Source organism: Boleophthalmus pectinirostris, unplaced genomic scaffold (genome assembly GCF_026225935.1).
Source record: "Boleophthalmus pectinirostris isolate CB_2022bp ecotype Guang Dong unplaced genomic scaffold, ASM2622593v1 HiC_scaffold_15, whole genome shotgun sequence".
Taxonomy (NCBI): domain Eukaryota; kingdom Metazoa; phylum Chordata; class Actinopteri; order Gobiiformes; family Gobiidae; genus Boleophthalmus; species Boleophthalmus pectinirostris.
Genome location: NW_026571070.1, coordinates 23,481,657 through 23,499,023, shown reverse-complemented (window position 1 = coordinate 23,499,023; position 17,367 = coordinate 23,481,657). Strand labels below are relative to the sequence as shown.

The window sequence follows — 17,367 nt, the reverse complement described above, 5'->3', positions numbered from 1 at the left end:
GTTAAATTTATCCAGTACTTTGTCGCCATCATGTGGCCGAAGGTGCAAACAGCATGCGACGTAACGTCTGGTGCGTGGAACGTCGTGATGACGCACTCACATTGAATTTGCGCGGGTTCGCCGTTGTTGTGGGAAGTTGACGTTTGGCTGATGAAAAGTGGAAGATTTCTTGATTAAAAGGTAAGTATTTACTATGTTATACCTCATATTGTTAATACAGACTATTGTGATAAAAATGAAAGATGATAAATCTTACGCACAGTACTTGCTGCGTTTTGGTGACGCTCCTGATTTGTGAACAGAAAATACCAATACCTAACGACATAAGAAATTCCTTAATGTTATAATATATTTAGAAGAACAGCAAGGTGAATCATGTTGAAACGAGAGGCGTTTTTAAACGCTGCCTGTAAGGAGAATGCTGAAGACTTCCTGCGCTTTATCCAACTTCATGTGAGTGACATATAGACTTTATGGAGTAACACGATAAATAATAAACTCCTCTCTATGTAGCAAAAGATTTCGCCTTGCAAGCGAAATGTCAACTACCACAAACACTGCAAATTATTCTTGTCAAATTTGTGCCTAGAATGACAAAACGGAGCCCTTTGACGTGGAGGAGGTGGTGCAGGAGATGCCCAGAGACCAGAGGGATACTCTATGGGGAAGACTATCTTTACTATTACAACATGTCTTGTCCAAACTGCCCCCTCAGCGTTGGGACGAGAAGAAAGACGAGAGACTGGAGGACATGGAAGTGGAGATTTCTTTGGATTCTGTGGGGTTTTTAGTGTTTATAAAAACTAGAACACTATTACTAAAGATTTGTAAAGACAGTGTTTGTATTGCTAATGTTTTATTTTTTAGAAACATGTTATAGCTGTTGTGGAAGGTGTGACACTTGTGGCTACACAGTCGGTGCAAGTTCTTCAGGATGGTGAAACCTATGCTGCCCTCTTGGGAATTGTTAATGTGCTTCATGGTAATAGTTTTACTTTTTTTCTTTGTAAATATTTTTGTCTTGACGGTTTAAAATAATTGTACATAACTGTCTTTTTGCAGATGTGCTGGTATTGCTACCCATTTCAGAGGCACCACTGCTGTCTGCTTTACATTCTCTTTGTGAGCTGTGGTGGAAAAGGGGACTAGAAGAAAAAGAGAAATTTGGTCGCACTGCTTTATATGTGTCCCTGCGAAAGTGCTTTGTTCTGAAAAGGCCTGTACGTGTCATGTATGATTTTATTTAAGACGGATGAACTTCAGATGTATTATGTCTGTTTTGTTGTCTTTTGTTTTTCAGAGTGTTGAAATTCAGCGAATCTGGAATCTTCATGAGGTAGTTTTGACTCTGGACTACAACTCTGATGACAACAAGGAGATAGCTGACTTATTACTTCAATGCTTTTATCGTTCTGATATTATAAGGAATGATGACGTAAGCAGAACATTGATTCACTTTTAAGATTTATTGTTTAATTTTTCACTTCTGTTATTGCAAAACTAACGGACGTGCTTTCTCAGGGAAAGAGATTCCTGGTGTTTCTTTTTAGCTGGAACATCAACTTTATTTGGGTCATTCATGGCACTATCAAGAACCAGCTGGAGTTCTTTAGCAAGTAAGACGCTATTATATTTGTTTATTTTTGCAACAACATTTTTTTACCTATTACTCACTACCCTTTTGCAGGAAAACTATTGAACACATCATGGAGATCTACTTCAGAGCTTGGAAAAAAGCCAATGGAGACTTTTTAGATAAGATTGAAAGCACTTGTATTCAGGATTTCATGCAGAATGCCATCTTGCTGCACAGAGCATCTCCTGTGTATAGCAAAGTCAGACAGGTAGAATTCTTGCCACTGACTGTGTCCTGGCTGTGCATGTTTATTTTGAGTCTCCTTGTCCCTAGTGTCTTTTTGCTCATGTTTTTTGCTATTCTGTCACAAAGATTGTAAGCTACTTCCATTTGAGGAAAGGCTGTCACCAGGTGGACAAGATGCTCTACACACTCTACAAGCCCATTCTCTGGAAAGCACTAAACGTACCTACATAGTCTCTTAATTTTTACAATTTTCTTCAGTTTGCAGGATGATAATCTAACATTACTTAGATTTATGAAATATGTCTTTATTTGGCCAGGCACCAAACTCAGAGGTCAGAGCAAATGCAACTCTCATTTTCACTGAGGCCTTTCCCATTCATGACCCTGATGATGTTAAGAATGTTGATACAGTTGTGCAAAAACAGCTCGATGCTGCAATGGTAAGTACAGTATTGATGCCGTATTTGTAGATCTTACTATGATTTTAATAATATAAGTACTCCTGAACAGAGTCTCCTGGATGATCCTCATCCCATTGTGCGCTCCAACGCTATCCTAGGAGTGTGTAAGATCCTAGCTAAGTGCTGGGAGCTGTTCCCACCCATAATAATTACAGACTTCCTGAAGAAGATTTTGCTGGAGCTTGCAACTGACAGCAGTTCAGCAGATGTCCGATGCTCAGTCTTTAAGGTACTTTCACATTGTCCACTTACAGGCCTTAATATAAGGGGGCAAAGGAAGCTTCCATTTTCTTTTGCAAACTGTTATACTAAACATTACAGTAGAGCCCGACCGATATATCGGCTGGCCGATATTATCGGCCAATATGGGCACCTGGAGACATATCGGCTATCGGCCGATATGCTTGCTGATATGGGCCGATATTTCACATTGGCATGTTATACCTCGTTATAAAGCTTAGACTCTCTACATTATGTTCATTTAATCCAATTTACAGACAGATAAATGTCCTAATATGTGGCTCCGCATCAGTATTTATTACGGTGAAATTTGTCTGTGTCTGTGTCCGTACTGTCCCTGAACACACCACCAGAGTGACCTCACTTCACTCGCGTGTGTTTGTTTACACCCGCAGCCGTGTGCAACACTGAGATTATTTTCTTTTTCGGACAATCGGTTTGAGTCTGGATTAAAAGGACATTTATTAGTGCAGACTTGTGATGTGAGGAGGAGCCTGTGTGAGCGGTGAGTGTTGGAAATACATCGACTTTGAAGCTAATTTAGGTTTTGTTAGCGATCAGCTGCTGTAGCTCCCGCACATAAACAGGCTGTTTTCTATTGGTCTATTGTAAAGTGACTACATTGGCCGTATATTTGTTACTGGACCAGCATGGATATGTAAATGAGCTGTGAATAGACGTGTGAATGATCCACATTTATGCATATAATTAATTACGGCGGTGCGCCCGTTTTTACGGCTAAAGGCTAATAGCAATTGCTAGGAGTTACGGGTCGGTCGCGATCGAAGCGGCTCTTAGAGCCGGCTCTTTGAAGCGAACAACGGGAGCGTGTTTCTTATTGGGAGCCGTGTTTTCTCTTTTTCTCACTTTTTCTCTTCATGCCGCTTGTAGACCCGTAGTTTGACAGCAGCAGCGGCTGAAAACGAAACTTTCAGAAATCTGCGTGTGCATAGGATAAAAAAGTGCATATTTGGCTGCAGTTCAGCATAAAATGAATAAACCAGGACTAATCTTGGGCTTGAGAGAGATAGAAACCGAGTCCCGACACTCAGTCCTGGTTCAGTTCTGGTTTAGTCCTGCTTGCAACAAAACCATCTCAAGAGTCACTTGGGAGCCGAAAGAGCCAGTTGCTTTAGTGAGCCGACCCGGTTCTCCAAAAAAAACAAACCAAAAACCCCCCAAAAAAACTGGAATACCCATCACTAGCAGTGACAGTAACAGTAGCTAGAATGTGATGCAAAAATGCCATTAGGCCAATCTACTGTATGTAAATATGATGTAAAGCGTCAAAATAACAATAAATGTTGCCTAAATAAACCCAATTTAGAATCCACTAGAGCCAAACCTAAGTTTTTTAATCAATTCAAGATTTACAGTGAATTTTTACATCACTAAATATATCAGCGATTATATCGGCTATCGGCAGCTCCAACTCCCATTATACTGGTTTCATATCGGTCACAACAAAATCCATATCGGTCGGGCTCTACATTACAGAAAATGTTTTTTTCTTTCTAGTGTCTGACCATTGTTCTGGACAATGCTCTGAGCCATCCTTTGTTGGAAAAACTCTTACCTAATCTTAAGTACAGTCTTCATGACAACTCTGAAAAAGTCCGTACAGCTTTCCTTGACATGCTTATCAAAGTCAAGGCAGTGCGTGCAGCCAAGGTACGAACAGCTATGTAACACAAAAAAATTTACAGTAAAAACAGTTGTTTTTTATTTTAACCATTTAATATGCCACTAATCACTTTAAATTCCCATTTGTCAAGTTTTGGGATGTGTGCCATACAGACCACCTGCTTGCACGCCTTGCCATTGACACCCAGTCTGTGTCAAAGCGCATTGTCAATCTGTTGTTCAAGTCCTTTTTTCCTGTAAACGAGCCCGAGAAGGAGTGGTGCAGTCGCTGCATCACCCTCATTCAGATGAACCCCATGGCGGCCCGGAAGTTTTATCAGTTTGCTGTTAAGCATACAGCTCCTACCAACATAAGTAAGTAGTGCTATAAGAACATGTTTCACATGGATTTTGGTGTTGTGTCAAATACATGCATTTGTTTTACAGTTAAGTTGATGCTGGCTATTCGCCGTGTTCTGAATAGCTGTGTTCAGGATTGTGATGTCTCTGATATGAATGACAGTAACAAGGAGAACAGCTCTGTAAATCACGTATAATAATCATCCTATTCTATACTCTATGCCTTCTTCCAATTTAATTACACTGTTTAGTATCTGACAGACTGAATGTGCGGTGCTGGGAAAAGACATGGCTGTTGTGGCCAGTCTGCTGGAGATTGTGGTCATCCTCTGGAGGAGTGTTGATAAAACCTTGAAACAAAATGAAGAAGCCCAGAAATTTACCTGTGCCAAGTTTGGCAGTGTCATGGGAAAGTACTTTTCTGCTTTTGAGGTAAATAGCATGACAGACTACATAAACAGTTAACAGTGAGGATATCAACAAAATACAAATTATTTTTAGGATGCACGTTGCACTCCTCCACTTGTACAACTGGCCTCATTTATGCCTCCAGCTGCTGTCCCAACCTTCAGGTAAAATGGCCTTTTGGGTGTTTTTGATCATTTATTAAGTCTTTTTCTAACCACATATGTATACACTTTTCTTTATTATGCATATGCTGTTCATTACATCCTGCTCCTTGGAGACAGCTGTGGGGTCCTGTCAAAGCTGAGGAGGATAGAGACCGGCGCAGTGCCAAAACAGTACAGCCAGCTGTTGGACTGTCTGTGTAGTTGGGGCAAGGCTGCTGAAATAGTGGAGCTTATTAACGACTGGCTCTCAGAGCCACTGCCTACAGGCTCGGTATGTTGTTTGAAAATGCAGTACATAGATATAATTAATATGAGTATGTTGGCCACTTGAATGAAACTAAAAATGCAACCTAATTAATCTCTAAATATAAGGATAAAGCTGCTCCCAGTCGAAAGGTCCGTATTCAGGAAACAGTTGAGACCAAACCAGATCTTGCATTAGCGTACCTGGAGTACCTGCTTACTCACAGCCAGACTAGAGAAAAGGTCCTGGCACTTGGACGGCGACCTCTGAAGCACCTCCATTCACTTCTGAGAGACTGGAAGGTACTGTGCATGTGGACATGTTTATGTGGCAAGTAGTAATATTTAGTGTAAATGTGACATTCTTGTGCTCAGCTCGTCCTGTATGCTCACCTGAAGTCCTCCGAGGAGCCAAGTGGAGCCAGTGTGCAAACAGCCCTGAAAGCCTTCACATGTCATGGGCGCCTTGGGGCTCATCTGCAGCATAGTGTGAGTTAATATTTCCTGCTAATGCTCAATGTTTTCTTTCATCAAGTTTGATCATTAGAGGTGAAGGAAAAATATGAACTTATTTTATAGTCTTCTAACAATCGAGACTATCTCCTCTCTTTGGAACTGGATGCCTCCTGGATATCTGAGAGAGTACTGCCTTTCATGGTTAAACCAAATGAAATTGAAGGAGAGGGTTTGGGGGCACCTCTTTCACTGGCTGTGCAGATCATTGAGGTGAGTTTGACCAATAAACATAAGTACAAAGCTAATTAACATCAGCAGATAATAGATACATTTAACACAAAAATCTGCTAGTTTCTCTACTATTCCATTAAGTTTATTAATTTGAATGCAGCCCAGTGCCTCCTGTTCCTGGGGCCTTCTGTTCTGCTCTGTAAATTTTTATTCCTCAAAGCTGTTGTGCTCCAGTCCACACTGACACTGTGTCTCCTGCTGCTCGTGCTGCTACTTTGAAATGAGCTCATTTTCTTATTTGTGCCATTGCTCTAGCCTCCTGCCTGTCTCCGCCTGACTGCCGTGACCAGATATTGAAAATAATACCTGCATTTGTTACACTGATTTCCTGAATTATAGCTTCTGTTAGACATCCAACATACAAACAAGACAATCTTACATATGCTTCATTCATTTAATCTAATCATGAACATTTATTGCAAGGGCTTCCTGTCAGTGTGCAGAGATGTTTTACTTGTGGGTTTGTCTGAGGAGACATTCAGAGGTCAAATTCTCCATCTGTGCTCACTCATCCTTCTCTCAGGTGAGTGAATGTAAATGCTCCACGTTTATGCTCAATATGGTAAGTGTATCATTAACTGAAAGTCATTATGCATATTGTTTTTGGCTTTCAGAGGCTGGCTATTTGTGCATACCGGCGATACTGCCTATTTTAAAAGAGGTGGCAGACAGCTATGTACCAGAGGATAACGAGGCCCTGGACAACCCAGAGAATCCAACCACTGTCATTCTCGGTGTGGTGGCCAACATCTTTCAGAAAATCATTGAACTCCTTGCTCGACACCTGAGAAAGGATCCTGAGGAGGGACAACAGGTATGACAGGCCTCAGTGACATCGGGTGACATTATTGTTTTCTGAGAATTTGTTGTTGAAGCTTTAGTTGGTTAGCATAAATTTTTTACTATGCTAAAATAATGCTAAGGTGATTCTGTATAATTATTGTGTTATTTTTGTTTATTATTTTGTTTATTTGAACAGGGACAATGCACATTAATAATTCTGTAAATGTGCCAGTATTGAATGAGAGTAGGCAGGTATTAATCAATGTGGTGACTAAAATCTATACACACACACTCACACATGATCAAATATTGAGTTTAAATGGGTCAAGCTTAATTTTAGATTAATGTTTTGCATGTAGTAACTCTGTTTAAGGTTGGGATCAGTCTCCAGGAAGTTAGATTAAGTCAGTTGAATGTCCCCCAAAAGTATGGTAACACAGGATGTATTTGTGTTTTTTTGACTTTCACAGTAGTCTTTCTTACTCTGCTCGCTGTTTACTCTTACCTGGACCCATAGACTGTATATATAAATGAATATTGTTAACGAGCTAGCCACCGCGTACCAAATAGGAAGTTCGCATGCGAGCTTTTCCGGCTCCTACTGACCCTGGCTCCCATTGACTTACATTGAAATATTGTGGCCCCTCTCTCTGTAAATGCTGCTGTGAGCCTCGTCATTTTGGTTTTAAAATATTCGTATCAACCCACTCTACATGATCAGTTAGCAGCGTGAGCTTCATTTGAGTGGTGCTGAAAGCTATGGGTGACGTCACACTTGCTTGGTCCACTTTTTTATACAGTCTATGCCTGGACCAAACAAAGTTTGACAACAAAATGTCTTTCCCTGATCCAGCTGTGTCAGTCATCTGTAGCCGCGCTCACAGGATTCCTCCAGACTGCCCAGACCTGGGACAGAGCGCCTCTGAACGGGGTCTTCTCCACTCTCTTTGCTATCATTGTGGTTGAGAAAAGATATACTCTAAACAAGGTAATTTGGTCAAGTAAATAAATGATAACTTAAATATGACTTGGTTAGTACTGATGATCCCATATGAGATTGTGTTTTAAAGATTTCCCATCCAGAAGAGGTCATTGTTCCAGAAACATTGGATGATATGCCTCCTTTACCCAGCATCCTTCTCTCCACCATTCTCAAGTCACCATTAGTAACAAAGTAAATATCAAAGAAATCAATTACTGGATTCGTGAGTTTATTTTTCCCAAAGTTTGAGTGCATTTTGAACTTCTTGTGCCCTTTTGTCTTCAGGGCTTTTCTGGCTGAAATTAGCTCCTCCTTAGAATCCGAAGCCATTGAGAGCCTGACTGAGCTGGCTGCGGTCCTCCACATCCTGGCTGTCATTAAACACGGTGAGAACACATAATGCCCTTGTTGTATTCATATTGTTTGACTATCTGTATTGTAAAATGTTTCTGTGTATGTTTTAGCCGGGAAGTTTAAATCTGGCCTAAAGAGTGCTGCAGAATGTGTCCAAAGACAGCTTGAAAGACATGCCATTGTGACGGTGGACGGTGGAGACATCCAGAGGTACATAGAAGGAAATGCATGTTGTATTTGGTTTATATTTTTCTGTTGCTAATTATTTTTGTTAAATCCTACAGGGCAATTTATGAATCTTCTGTCAAGACCATTAACAACCTCTTGGATTTATAATATATTGTTTGGACTGTATGACTTTTTAATTATCTTATTAACAAGAATGATCATCATCAATACTTGGTTTGTTAAAGAAAAAAAAATCACAAATGCTTTTCTCTGTGTTGAAAAATATACTTTTTCATATATTATGGTGTACAACAATTATATGTGGTTTGTATTCTTGTATTTTTATTTTTTTTGGCTACATGTGTTTTTTCATATGTGTGTGTCCTTGAGAATAAACTATTATCTGTATACTCTGATTGCTCATTAGTGGAGGTTATTAATATTGTTAGTAATAGACGCAGTACAGTACACAATTAGTTTCTGGCATTTACAAGGTGCCACTGCTTAAATCTAATAGAAAAAATGGAAACGTCGTTTGCCAATGCCAGCTCTTTCCACACACTCACAGGAAGTGTACAGATGCAAAATTTGTAGTAGATTTATAGATTTAAGAAGATTCATAAATGTAACAGAGTTTTCTTTATGGCCGCTCTCTCTTCCCTGTATGAGACACCCCGGCATATCCCTCTCCAGCACTGGCGTGTCGGTGCCGTGTCTCAGAGCCGTGTCTCGGTGGCGCGTCCCGGGCACTGTTGCACGCTGCACAAGTGCACATCCCTCCTCACATGTGTGTTTGACGTCAGACACTTAGGAGGGGCTCTTCCGTGGCGCTGCTCGGTGTTGTGGTGCTGAAACAACGCCTGTATTGTGTGTCGTCTGGAGAAAGCTCGGTTCGGTGCTCTCCTCCTGTCCAGACGTGTGTCTTTAGCCCGAATGTGTAGCGTATCGAGCGGCTCCCACACACCTGCGGTAAACATGCTCTTTTAGCGGAGGTGAGCCATGGATTCGTAGTACAGGCACAAGCGCTATGGATTCTCGGTGCTGTCCCATCCTCCTGGTAGCACTGGCTGTCAGCCTCTGCTTCCCAACTACCATCGCCGACAGAAAATTTGGTAAGACATTGTTTTAGTTTTGTTTTTGCTCTTTTTAAACGAAGTTTGGTTTGGAGAGGTACTGTTTTCTGAATCTGTTTAGCTGCGCACGGACTCTATCCGTGGTGCTGAAGTCCCTTGACTTCCATGGTTTCACCACGGTATGGCATGCATTACAAAAGTTATGTTAATAATCTTGATGGGATTCTGCTTTGTAAATGCGAACACTACATTCATATCTTAACGTTCATAACTCTGTGTCATTGACGTTTGCAGATTGGCTGAAGCTGGAGTTACATAATCGTGCAGGCCTTGTAGATGAATGGTGCTTATTGTTTCTCCTCAAAGTTGTTGCCTGGCTTCTCTGCTCTGTCTTACTAGTCCAATAAATTATACAAACCACACTTAGCACAGGTTGGAAAGGACATCTTTTGACAATAAATTTTATAGTTGGTTTGATCCACATGCTGCTCAAATGATGCACTAAATTTCATATGATTTTAATAGTTTCCATCATCATAAAATTACCTGCTCATATCTCTCAAGAGCATGTCATTTCAGGCCCACTTAAATATTTCATTATAGCTCACACCTGCTCAGAGTGTTTCTCCCAGCCTTATTTCACTTGCGGACTTGGCTTGCCTGTGTTTCATTACCCTTGATTTGTTCTTCCAGCCCTGCCTTAGACATCCCCCCTGTCATTTTTCAGGGATGGCATGTGTCCAAAGTATGACTTACAATTGAATCCCTACTTATAATTGAGCTCTTTTGTTGTGACGGATGGAGATTACAGGGCTTTAGAAACCATCTCACGATCCATCTCTTTTCAGGTGAGGAACTATTCTCCAATCACGCTCGCCCTTCCGAGATTAGCATTCGGGAGACATGACTGCCTAAACTTTATCTGGAAACAGTTATATACAGATCTGCCTGCTTGTGTGCACCACGATGATTCATACAGACATAGAGGGGAATCATTTTCAAGGCTGCCAGTCTATTCAAAACAGCAAGCTAAAAATGTAGACACCTTGTTATCCTCTCTCACATCTTTACTTAATTTATGCCTAGAATAGTTATGAATGACTCACCCCCTTTACCCTAGATACATTCCACATTCAATTGTCTATATGTTATGTATAAAATAGACTTGTCCATCGTCACAGAGGGAGCGGGTTGAACTTATTGTTTTTAATGAGTCCCCTTGTGCATTATGCTGTGTCACTGGACAGCACTGGAGATGTCTGCGATGGGCAATTATATGTTTCTAAATATAGTATACATGCTCGCGGTATGCTATGTATGTGGGTGGGTGGGTGGGTTTGTTGGTGGGAGGGAGATGACATGCACGGAGTGAAAATCAGAAGAAAACCCTGTTAATTTATTCATACATATGAATAATTTGACATATAAATGTAATGGGTATAGGTCACATGGGGATTCATTTACACATACATTAAAACCATATGGACCCAAAGTCTACATATCTGCCAAGACATCAAATCAATTCGTATTAAAGGTACAATGCATTCCATGGCTTCAGACACTACTGGTGTTAAATGTAGGCCTATGAGTTACAAGAAACTGTATAAGAAACCAAGGTTAATTTAAGATTGTTTTTAAAAGAGCATGGAGCACAAATTCAAATAATGTATTATTGATTTTATTCAAATGCATCCTTCTATAAAGTTATTTATAGCTACTAACAAAAATGACTGATTTCTTTTAAGGTACAATGCCTTTTCAAGTGCTGTAGTGATAAAGAGAAGACACTATTAGCTTGATTTTTAACATGAGTTACAATCATGACATAAAGCCTGACTTCTTTGCCTTGAGAATGTACTCTTCTGGACTTGTTTTTTTTAATAATTGTTGCCTTGGTAACATCATACTTAGTTAACCTTGAGATGATTGTGTGACTAACAACATTTTTCAGATAACTTCCGTTCATATTTTCAACAGGTTAAAGGTGCACTCTATAATTGTGAGTCTACATGGCAAGATACATTTATTGCTTTACTGTGGAATATTCTGGACAAGGCAATACCATCTCTATAGAGACGAGGAGGTGACATACATTCCGTCAGAAACTTTATATTATGCACCTCTAATGAACTGATTCAATTAAGCTCAGAAATAGACATGGGGGTAATTGATTTCAGTTTGTTAGGTATTGCTTCAGAAAATCATTCATCATTGATTTACATTGATTTAATTGAAAATAAAAAGTCTATACTATTTTTCGGCATTTCACAAATTAAAAACAAATGAAAAAAGGGATATAGACTTAGACTTAGATTTAGACAAACTTTGTTGATCCACAAAGGAAGTTATTTGGACACAGTAACTCACACATCACAATATAACATAATAACAAAGAGCAAAAATATAAATGTTGGTAATAAATTCCAAATAAATTCGATATATCTGTAATAGATTTATATGTATGTGTATCTCATGGAAGGTCATGGCCTGGCTGACATCTTGTGCTCTCCTGTTCCTCTCTGTCTGGATGACTCATTATCTCTGGCATTGACTCCTCTGCTTTTTAATCAACATAAAAGTGCGGGGGTGCCTTGTAAAAAATCACAGCTATGTTTCCAATGATGATTTCGGAGAACACATCCTCTTTCACTGCAGGGACATTGTCAAATAGTCTTTTACCGTCAACGTGGGAACTGTTTGCCCACTATTTTAACAATACTTTATGAACATCTCTTTTTGAATAATGAATTAATTGAGTCCAAGAGCAAGCTCTGCCAATGGAAACTTTGCAGAATTGATTTTGTTGCGCATTAACACTCCAGAGCCTTGTAATTAATGTGTTTATGGTGAGGCTGTTGGGCTTTTGGTTAATATTCTTCTCTGTATCCAATCAAAGCAAATCCCATAACTTCAGATGAAGCCCATGTTCCAGATATAAATGAATAAGCAACTTTAACCATAGGCGTTATGTAAACTGGGTGAGATGAGATGTTGTTGTTCTCAAAGTGTATTTCAGAAATGTAGCCGGGACATCAGCCTCCTACCGTGCACATCATGTAGACTAAGGCAGAAGAGTATTGATTTAAGGTTGGGTTGAGTGGAGCATGTTTCAAGAGTGATCCAGGGACTGTATCCATTATAGCAAGTGCTGTTTATAGACCTGTGCACTATCAAGTACATAGACTTAATGCTGGCTTCATTTGAACTATTCAAGGTCCACTATTACACATAGATTCTTGTGAGCTTTCAGCCATGTTATAATGTTGGTACCTAATCAAGCGTTTTGTTTCATTCACACATGTTTGAGTATCCCTTTATTACTAGTCAGTCTACATCTCTGTTCTGTTCCACCCTGTGATGTCATATAGTAGTGGTTTTTAAGTTTACTGTTTGTTCAATAGAGATTTGCAATTCCAGAGCTGAAATTATTCAATTATAATTATTCATGATTCTTGCGAAGGTGTCTGGAGTTTAAAAACACTTCCCGTATTACCACCTGACACTGAAATCTGGAGTCTTTTTCTTTGAGAAAAGAACACAACCTAAATATGCAGGGTAATTATAAACACACTTATACATATAGATATACACATACCTACATATAAATACACACCCACACACACACACCCACACACGCACACACACCCACACACACACACACTATCTATCTATCTATATATGTCACATATATGTATATATATATATATATATATATATATATATATATATATATATATATATATATATATATATATATATATATATATATATATATATATATATATATATAAATTGTAAGAACTCAAGATAAATATTTTTATACAAAAATTTAATAATTTTCAGTTCAATTTAATTATGTGAGGTGCTTATTATCTGAATGTTTATGCCTCATTAAATTTGCATCTTTCACAAAGCTTGTTTTTGTAAAGCTTGTCACTTATTTTGTTAATGTATTATTATACCCCGTGAATTTATATTGGTCATGATATTAATAATCATGAACAAAATTCAAAATATATATGGTAACAATAAAACTGAATCTTTATGTTCAGATGTTGTCCCTTGATAGTAAAACATAAAAGTACATAGGACTTTTTATCATATCATATTCTCTAGGAGGCATTATGTCTAATAAAGTTACAGTATAAATGTTTAAAATGAAAAAACTGAACAAACCAGTATGAAAATGAAGAATAGCCACTTCAGACAGTTCATGTTTCAAAGTACCCTCGCCTTTGATATTAAGCCTTGTTTATAATAATGTCTTGTGATATCTTAACACACATCTCCTGTGCACTCTTGTAGCTTCTTTATGGAAACACTATAGTTCATTTCATTACACTTGGATATGAGCGGCCTAACACAGCCAGACATGCTGGATTTGATTCATAGCCGACTGAGCACTATCTTTTTATTTCACCACAGGCCACAGATACTGGACCGTGCGGCGGTATCAAATATCTTATAGTGCCTATAAATCACGCATAGGGGATTGAAATGTGCAGAGATATGAGGAGACAGCCAACGCTATAGTAAAGATATGAACACTTTTCCAGGTGGGCCCGGGCATCTGTTTACGTTTACATCCTATAGCTTTTCATATGTTGCTATGGCTGCTAGTCTCTCCTATGGGACCACTAATACACATTACAGCTCAAATTTCTAACTAGATTTCAGTAACCGCAGCATACATTTGCACAGCACTGACTTCCAAAGGCAGGCTTTTATCATCGCAATAATAAAAGTAGATGGCAGAATAATGGGTTTTATACTGTAGTCTATTCTCCTCTTTTAAAGTACTATTTGTGAAGGATGAGGACCCTGGCAGCGCTAAGTTATCCAGGGATAAAAGGTAAAAAGAGCTGCCAAAATGAATCTAACTTTGTCACGGCGCGTTTCCTCTCCGTGGTAAAGGTCGCTGTGCATAGTGTTTATCTGTCTGAGTCACCAGGTGGAGGGGGCGTTGAGGTGAGGTGGTGGGGGCGGGGTGGTGGGGGTATGGTGGTAGGGTGCACTTATAGGCACTTGTAGCATCCACAGCGTGCTTTGACTCATACGGCTAATGGGAAAGTGGTTTTGGGTGAGGTTGGGCTGTACATTAGCGGGCTCTGTTAAATGATGTTCACTGGAGTGTTGTGGTGAAAGTCTGTTTTGTTAATTAATGGCGCCGACAGCTGCAGCGTTCTCTGTGTAAATTGATCCAAATGGAGATTTTCTGCTATCATCAGTATGTAATGTTGAGTCGGTCAGTGCACTGTTAATGTGCTGGTGGGAAGTAATTAAAATATTTTAGTTGGATAATTTAGAAAGTTAATTTCCAAAGTAATTTATATATTTTGTGTATATTCCCCCAGATATACTTTAACTCTGTCTTGAGAAATAAATATTAAATATATTATGGCTTATAAATATGAGTTAAGAAGATGATCTGTTCATAATAAATATAATAAAAATAGCATGTTATAGCTTCACATGGTGTCAGGTAAGCAGTTTGCAGTAATACAGTATCAGTAGGCTATAGGTGGGTTTCAAGTCAGAGCAATTTCCAGAACAATTAACAATTTCAAATGATCACAAGTATAGCAAAAATTTGTAAAAAGTTTAGTAAAATATTGATTGTAAATGTTAAAAATCAAAACTTAAAACTGCACTTTGCATGTGCTCTGCACCCTTCTTGCTTGTGTCTATGGAAATTTTATTGCCATGAATCACTGTATGCCATCAAATGTATCTGCTTTACATTTGTTCTATTTAAATGCTCAAAAAGACCTTGAAAAACAGCAGGTTCACCTCTCCATGTTTGACTGGTGCTTGGTAGCACTACTTGCATGTCTCCATGGAGATAAATACATTTAATGCCATACTGGAACAATCAAGGCAAAGCAGTCTAATTTTGATACACACGAGCAGGTAGCATATTTTTTAAAATGGTACAAAATAGGTTGAGCTGTTGTCTATTTGATAGTGCAGTCCAAATATGGGCTGAGAAATGCCTTCATTTCCTGAGTTGCAGTTTCCATACATGTGCATAGTTGTATGTATGGGGTATATTTGGGTCCTGGTTTAGTGCCACAGCGGGTGCGATAACAGACCTGCTGCGGTGTTTTCTTTGTGCCTCAACAGATGCTCAGAGGAGGAGTGTGTGGGTTTTAGCACATGAGGAAGAGGAGGAAAAGGAGAGGAAAAGGAGAGGAAGTCAGATACAGTATATGTCAAACACACATGTCCAGTCAATCTGTCTGCTTATTTTGCTTCAGTTCAAAGAGATAGACAGAAGTTCTCAAGGTCAAGGTGGAATTCTGTGGCCCAAATGCCAAGGACAATGTGGATGTGGACTTTTTGCATTTGATACAAACTTTAGTTAAACTCGTGTGGAATTATCTGCAGGCTGTTTATGACCTCAAGCTGCTCCCAGACAAGACAAGATGCACTGATAGTAGTTTAACCAAAATATGCAGTAGTAGGAGCAGTAGTAGGAGTAGTAGTAGTAGTAGTAGTGGTAGTAGTGGTAGTAACAGTACCATATAACTGTATTTCTTACCCATGGTCCATTCCATTTAATGCTCTGTTCTAAAAGTAACTGTAGTAATTAAAGGGCCCATGCTCTGCATATTTAGTCTGAGTTCTTCTTTCTAATAAAAAATAGTTTGCACTTTAAAAACACAGTGGGGCACTTCCTGTATTATGCATTACAACACATATACCTTCACTAGAATCATATGGGTGATTTCAACCCTGGAACTGCTGATCTTTACTGAACAGAACTTAAAAGGTAGCTGTTAACTTGAAATACCACTACATGGCATTACAAGGTGGAATGGAGCATTTTGATTTTATGCTTTGGAGATGTGAATGAAACAAAACATAATTCCAGGTATGTTTTTGAGGAGGTAGCAAAATTATAACGTGACTTAAAGCTCACAAAAATCCATTTTAACATTAACAAAAGTAGTGGGAGTAGCAGTGCCAAGACAGAAGCTGCATACTATTTTAAATAACATCAGCAAGAATTCTGCAACTAAATCCTAATGTCAACTTAAATATTTTTATAAAATATTAAACCTGAAATGCATTCTCTAATAGATATTAGTAACCTTAAAGTCAAGGCTACTCCCTGACAAGTGCTGTAGTAATAACAGCCTCTCTATTAGTACTAGTATCAGCTGCATTTTATTAAAATTTTAACATTAACATTTTAAACTAAAAAACAAGGACAAACTGCATTTCTTTCAGTAAAATTTTTTGCTGAACTCATAACTGCGATAAATTCTGTTGTTGTTATCTGACCCTGACACCGTGTTCCTGACCAGGTGTTCAAAACATCCTGTGCCATTAAAGGTGGGAGGGCATCTCTCTCAATCTCTCACTCCCTGTAAATGAAATACTGTCACGGACGGGGTCATCTTCAAGGTCACCCCTGTGTGTCCGGTGCTGTCTTTATAATGAGTACAATAAAGCTGTAATGAGGAGTCTGAAGGGCTGGACTAGCACTGGAGAATTAATGGTTATTCTATCAGGAAGATGTGTCTGTGGCGTCTAAGGCTGAGGCTGATTAATACTCAGGGCCATAGCTCAGACCAGCCATGAAAGCCAATGAACCCGAGCGGAGACGCAAAGTTTTGTGGTTAATTCTAATCATTTACAAACTCAATGGAGCATTTTTTAGAGAATTTGTACGATGCATTTTTCATACTCATTACATAAAATTTCAAATGCTTCTAGGGCAGGGTTCTGCCAGAGTATGTATGCAATAATGCCATCCAGAAGCTAACAAGTGTCCAGACATTAAATATAATTGTTGCTGGCTATTTCTGGGACTGAAATGCCCACATGCTTTGTAAACATGTGTTGATGGAATTGAAAGCACAATATAAGACCATAAGAATTCTTGTCTCTGGAAACCCTCCCCTGTAAACATCCACATTTTGTCATCATAATC

The 17,367-nt window shown here is 39.0% G+C and overlaps 2 protein-coding genes across 3 annotated transcripts in view; both read left to right on the top strand.

The window, feature by feature from the left end:
* Positions 1-57: 57 nt before the first annotated feature.
* Positions 58-8,771, top strand: ncapg2 (non-SMC condensin II complex, subunit G2). Of its 2 annotated transcripts, none has more exons than XM_055151163.1 (27): positions 58-180; positions 357-453; positions 590-778; positions 868-982; positions 1,063-1,220; positions 1,301-1,435; positions 1,522-1,616; positions 1,688-1,844; positions 1,949-2,041; positions 2,140-2,262; positions 2,333-2,512; positions 4,042-4,194; positions 4,299-4,521; positions 4,594-4,688; positions 4,768-4,938; positions 5,008-5,078; positions 5,196-5,349; positions 5,451-5,624; positions 5,697-5,810; positions 5,901-6,047; positions 6,492-6,591; positions 6,683-6,882; positions 7,705-7,839; positions 7,922-8,025; positions 8,119-8,219; positions 8,298-8,397; positions 8,472-8,771. In XM_055151163.1, the coding sequence occupies exons 2-27, from the start codon at positions 376-378 to the stop codon at positions 8,521-8,523; spliced, it is 3,417 nt and encodes a 1,138-aa protein (XP_055007138.1). In that variant the 5' UTR covers positions 58-180; positions 357-375; the 3' UTR covers positions 8,524-8,771. The 2 variants fall into 2 exon arrangements, with proteins under 2 accessions (XP_055007138.1, XP_055007140.1); XM_055151165.1 differs by having other exon boundaries at positions 113-180; positions 360-453.
* Positions 8,772-9,382: 611 nt separating this feature from the next.
* ptprn2 (protein tyrosine phosphatase receptor type N2) overlaps positions 9,383-17,367 on the top strand; it is a 110,426-nt gene continuing 102,441 nt past the window's right edge. The window contains exon 1 of the mRNA XM_055150816.1: positions 9,383-9,467. Coding sequence (XP_055006791.1) covers positions 9,383-9,467 — 85 coding nt within the window. The remainder of the gene's footprint in view (positions 9,468-17,367) is intronic.

Excerpts from the sequence above, each read along its gene's own strand:
- ncapg2 (XM_055151163.1), top strand. The coding sequence starts at position 376 with ATGTTGAAACGAGAGGCGTTTTTAAACGCTGCCTGTAAGGAGAATGCT. Across the intron at positions 5,625-5,696 it reads CACTTCTGAGAGACTGGAAG|CTCGTCCTGTATGCTCACCT; the intron begins GTACTGTGCATG and ends TCTTGTGCTCAG. Across the intron at positions 5,811-5,900 it reads GGGCTCATCTGCAGCATAGT|TCTTCTAACAATCGAGACTA; the intron begins GTGAGTTAATAT and ends CTTATTTTATAG.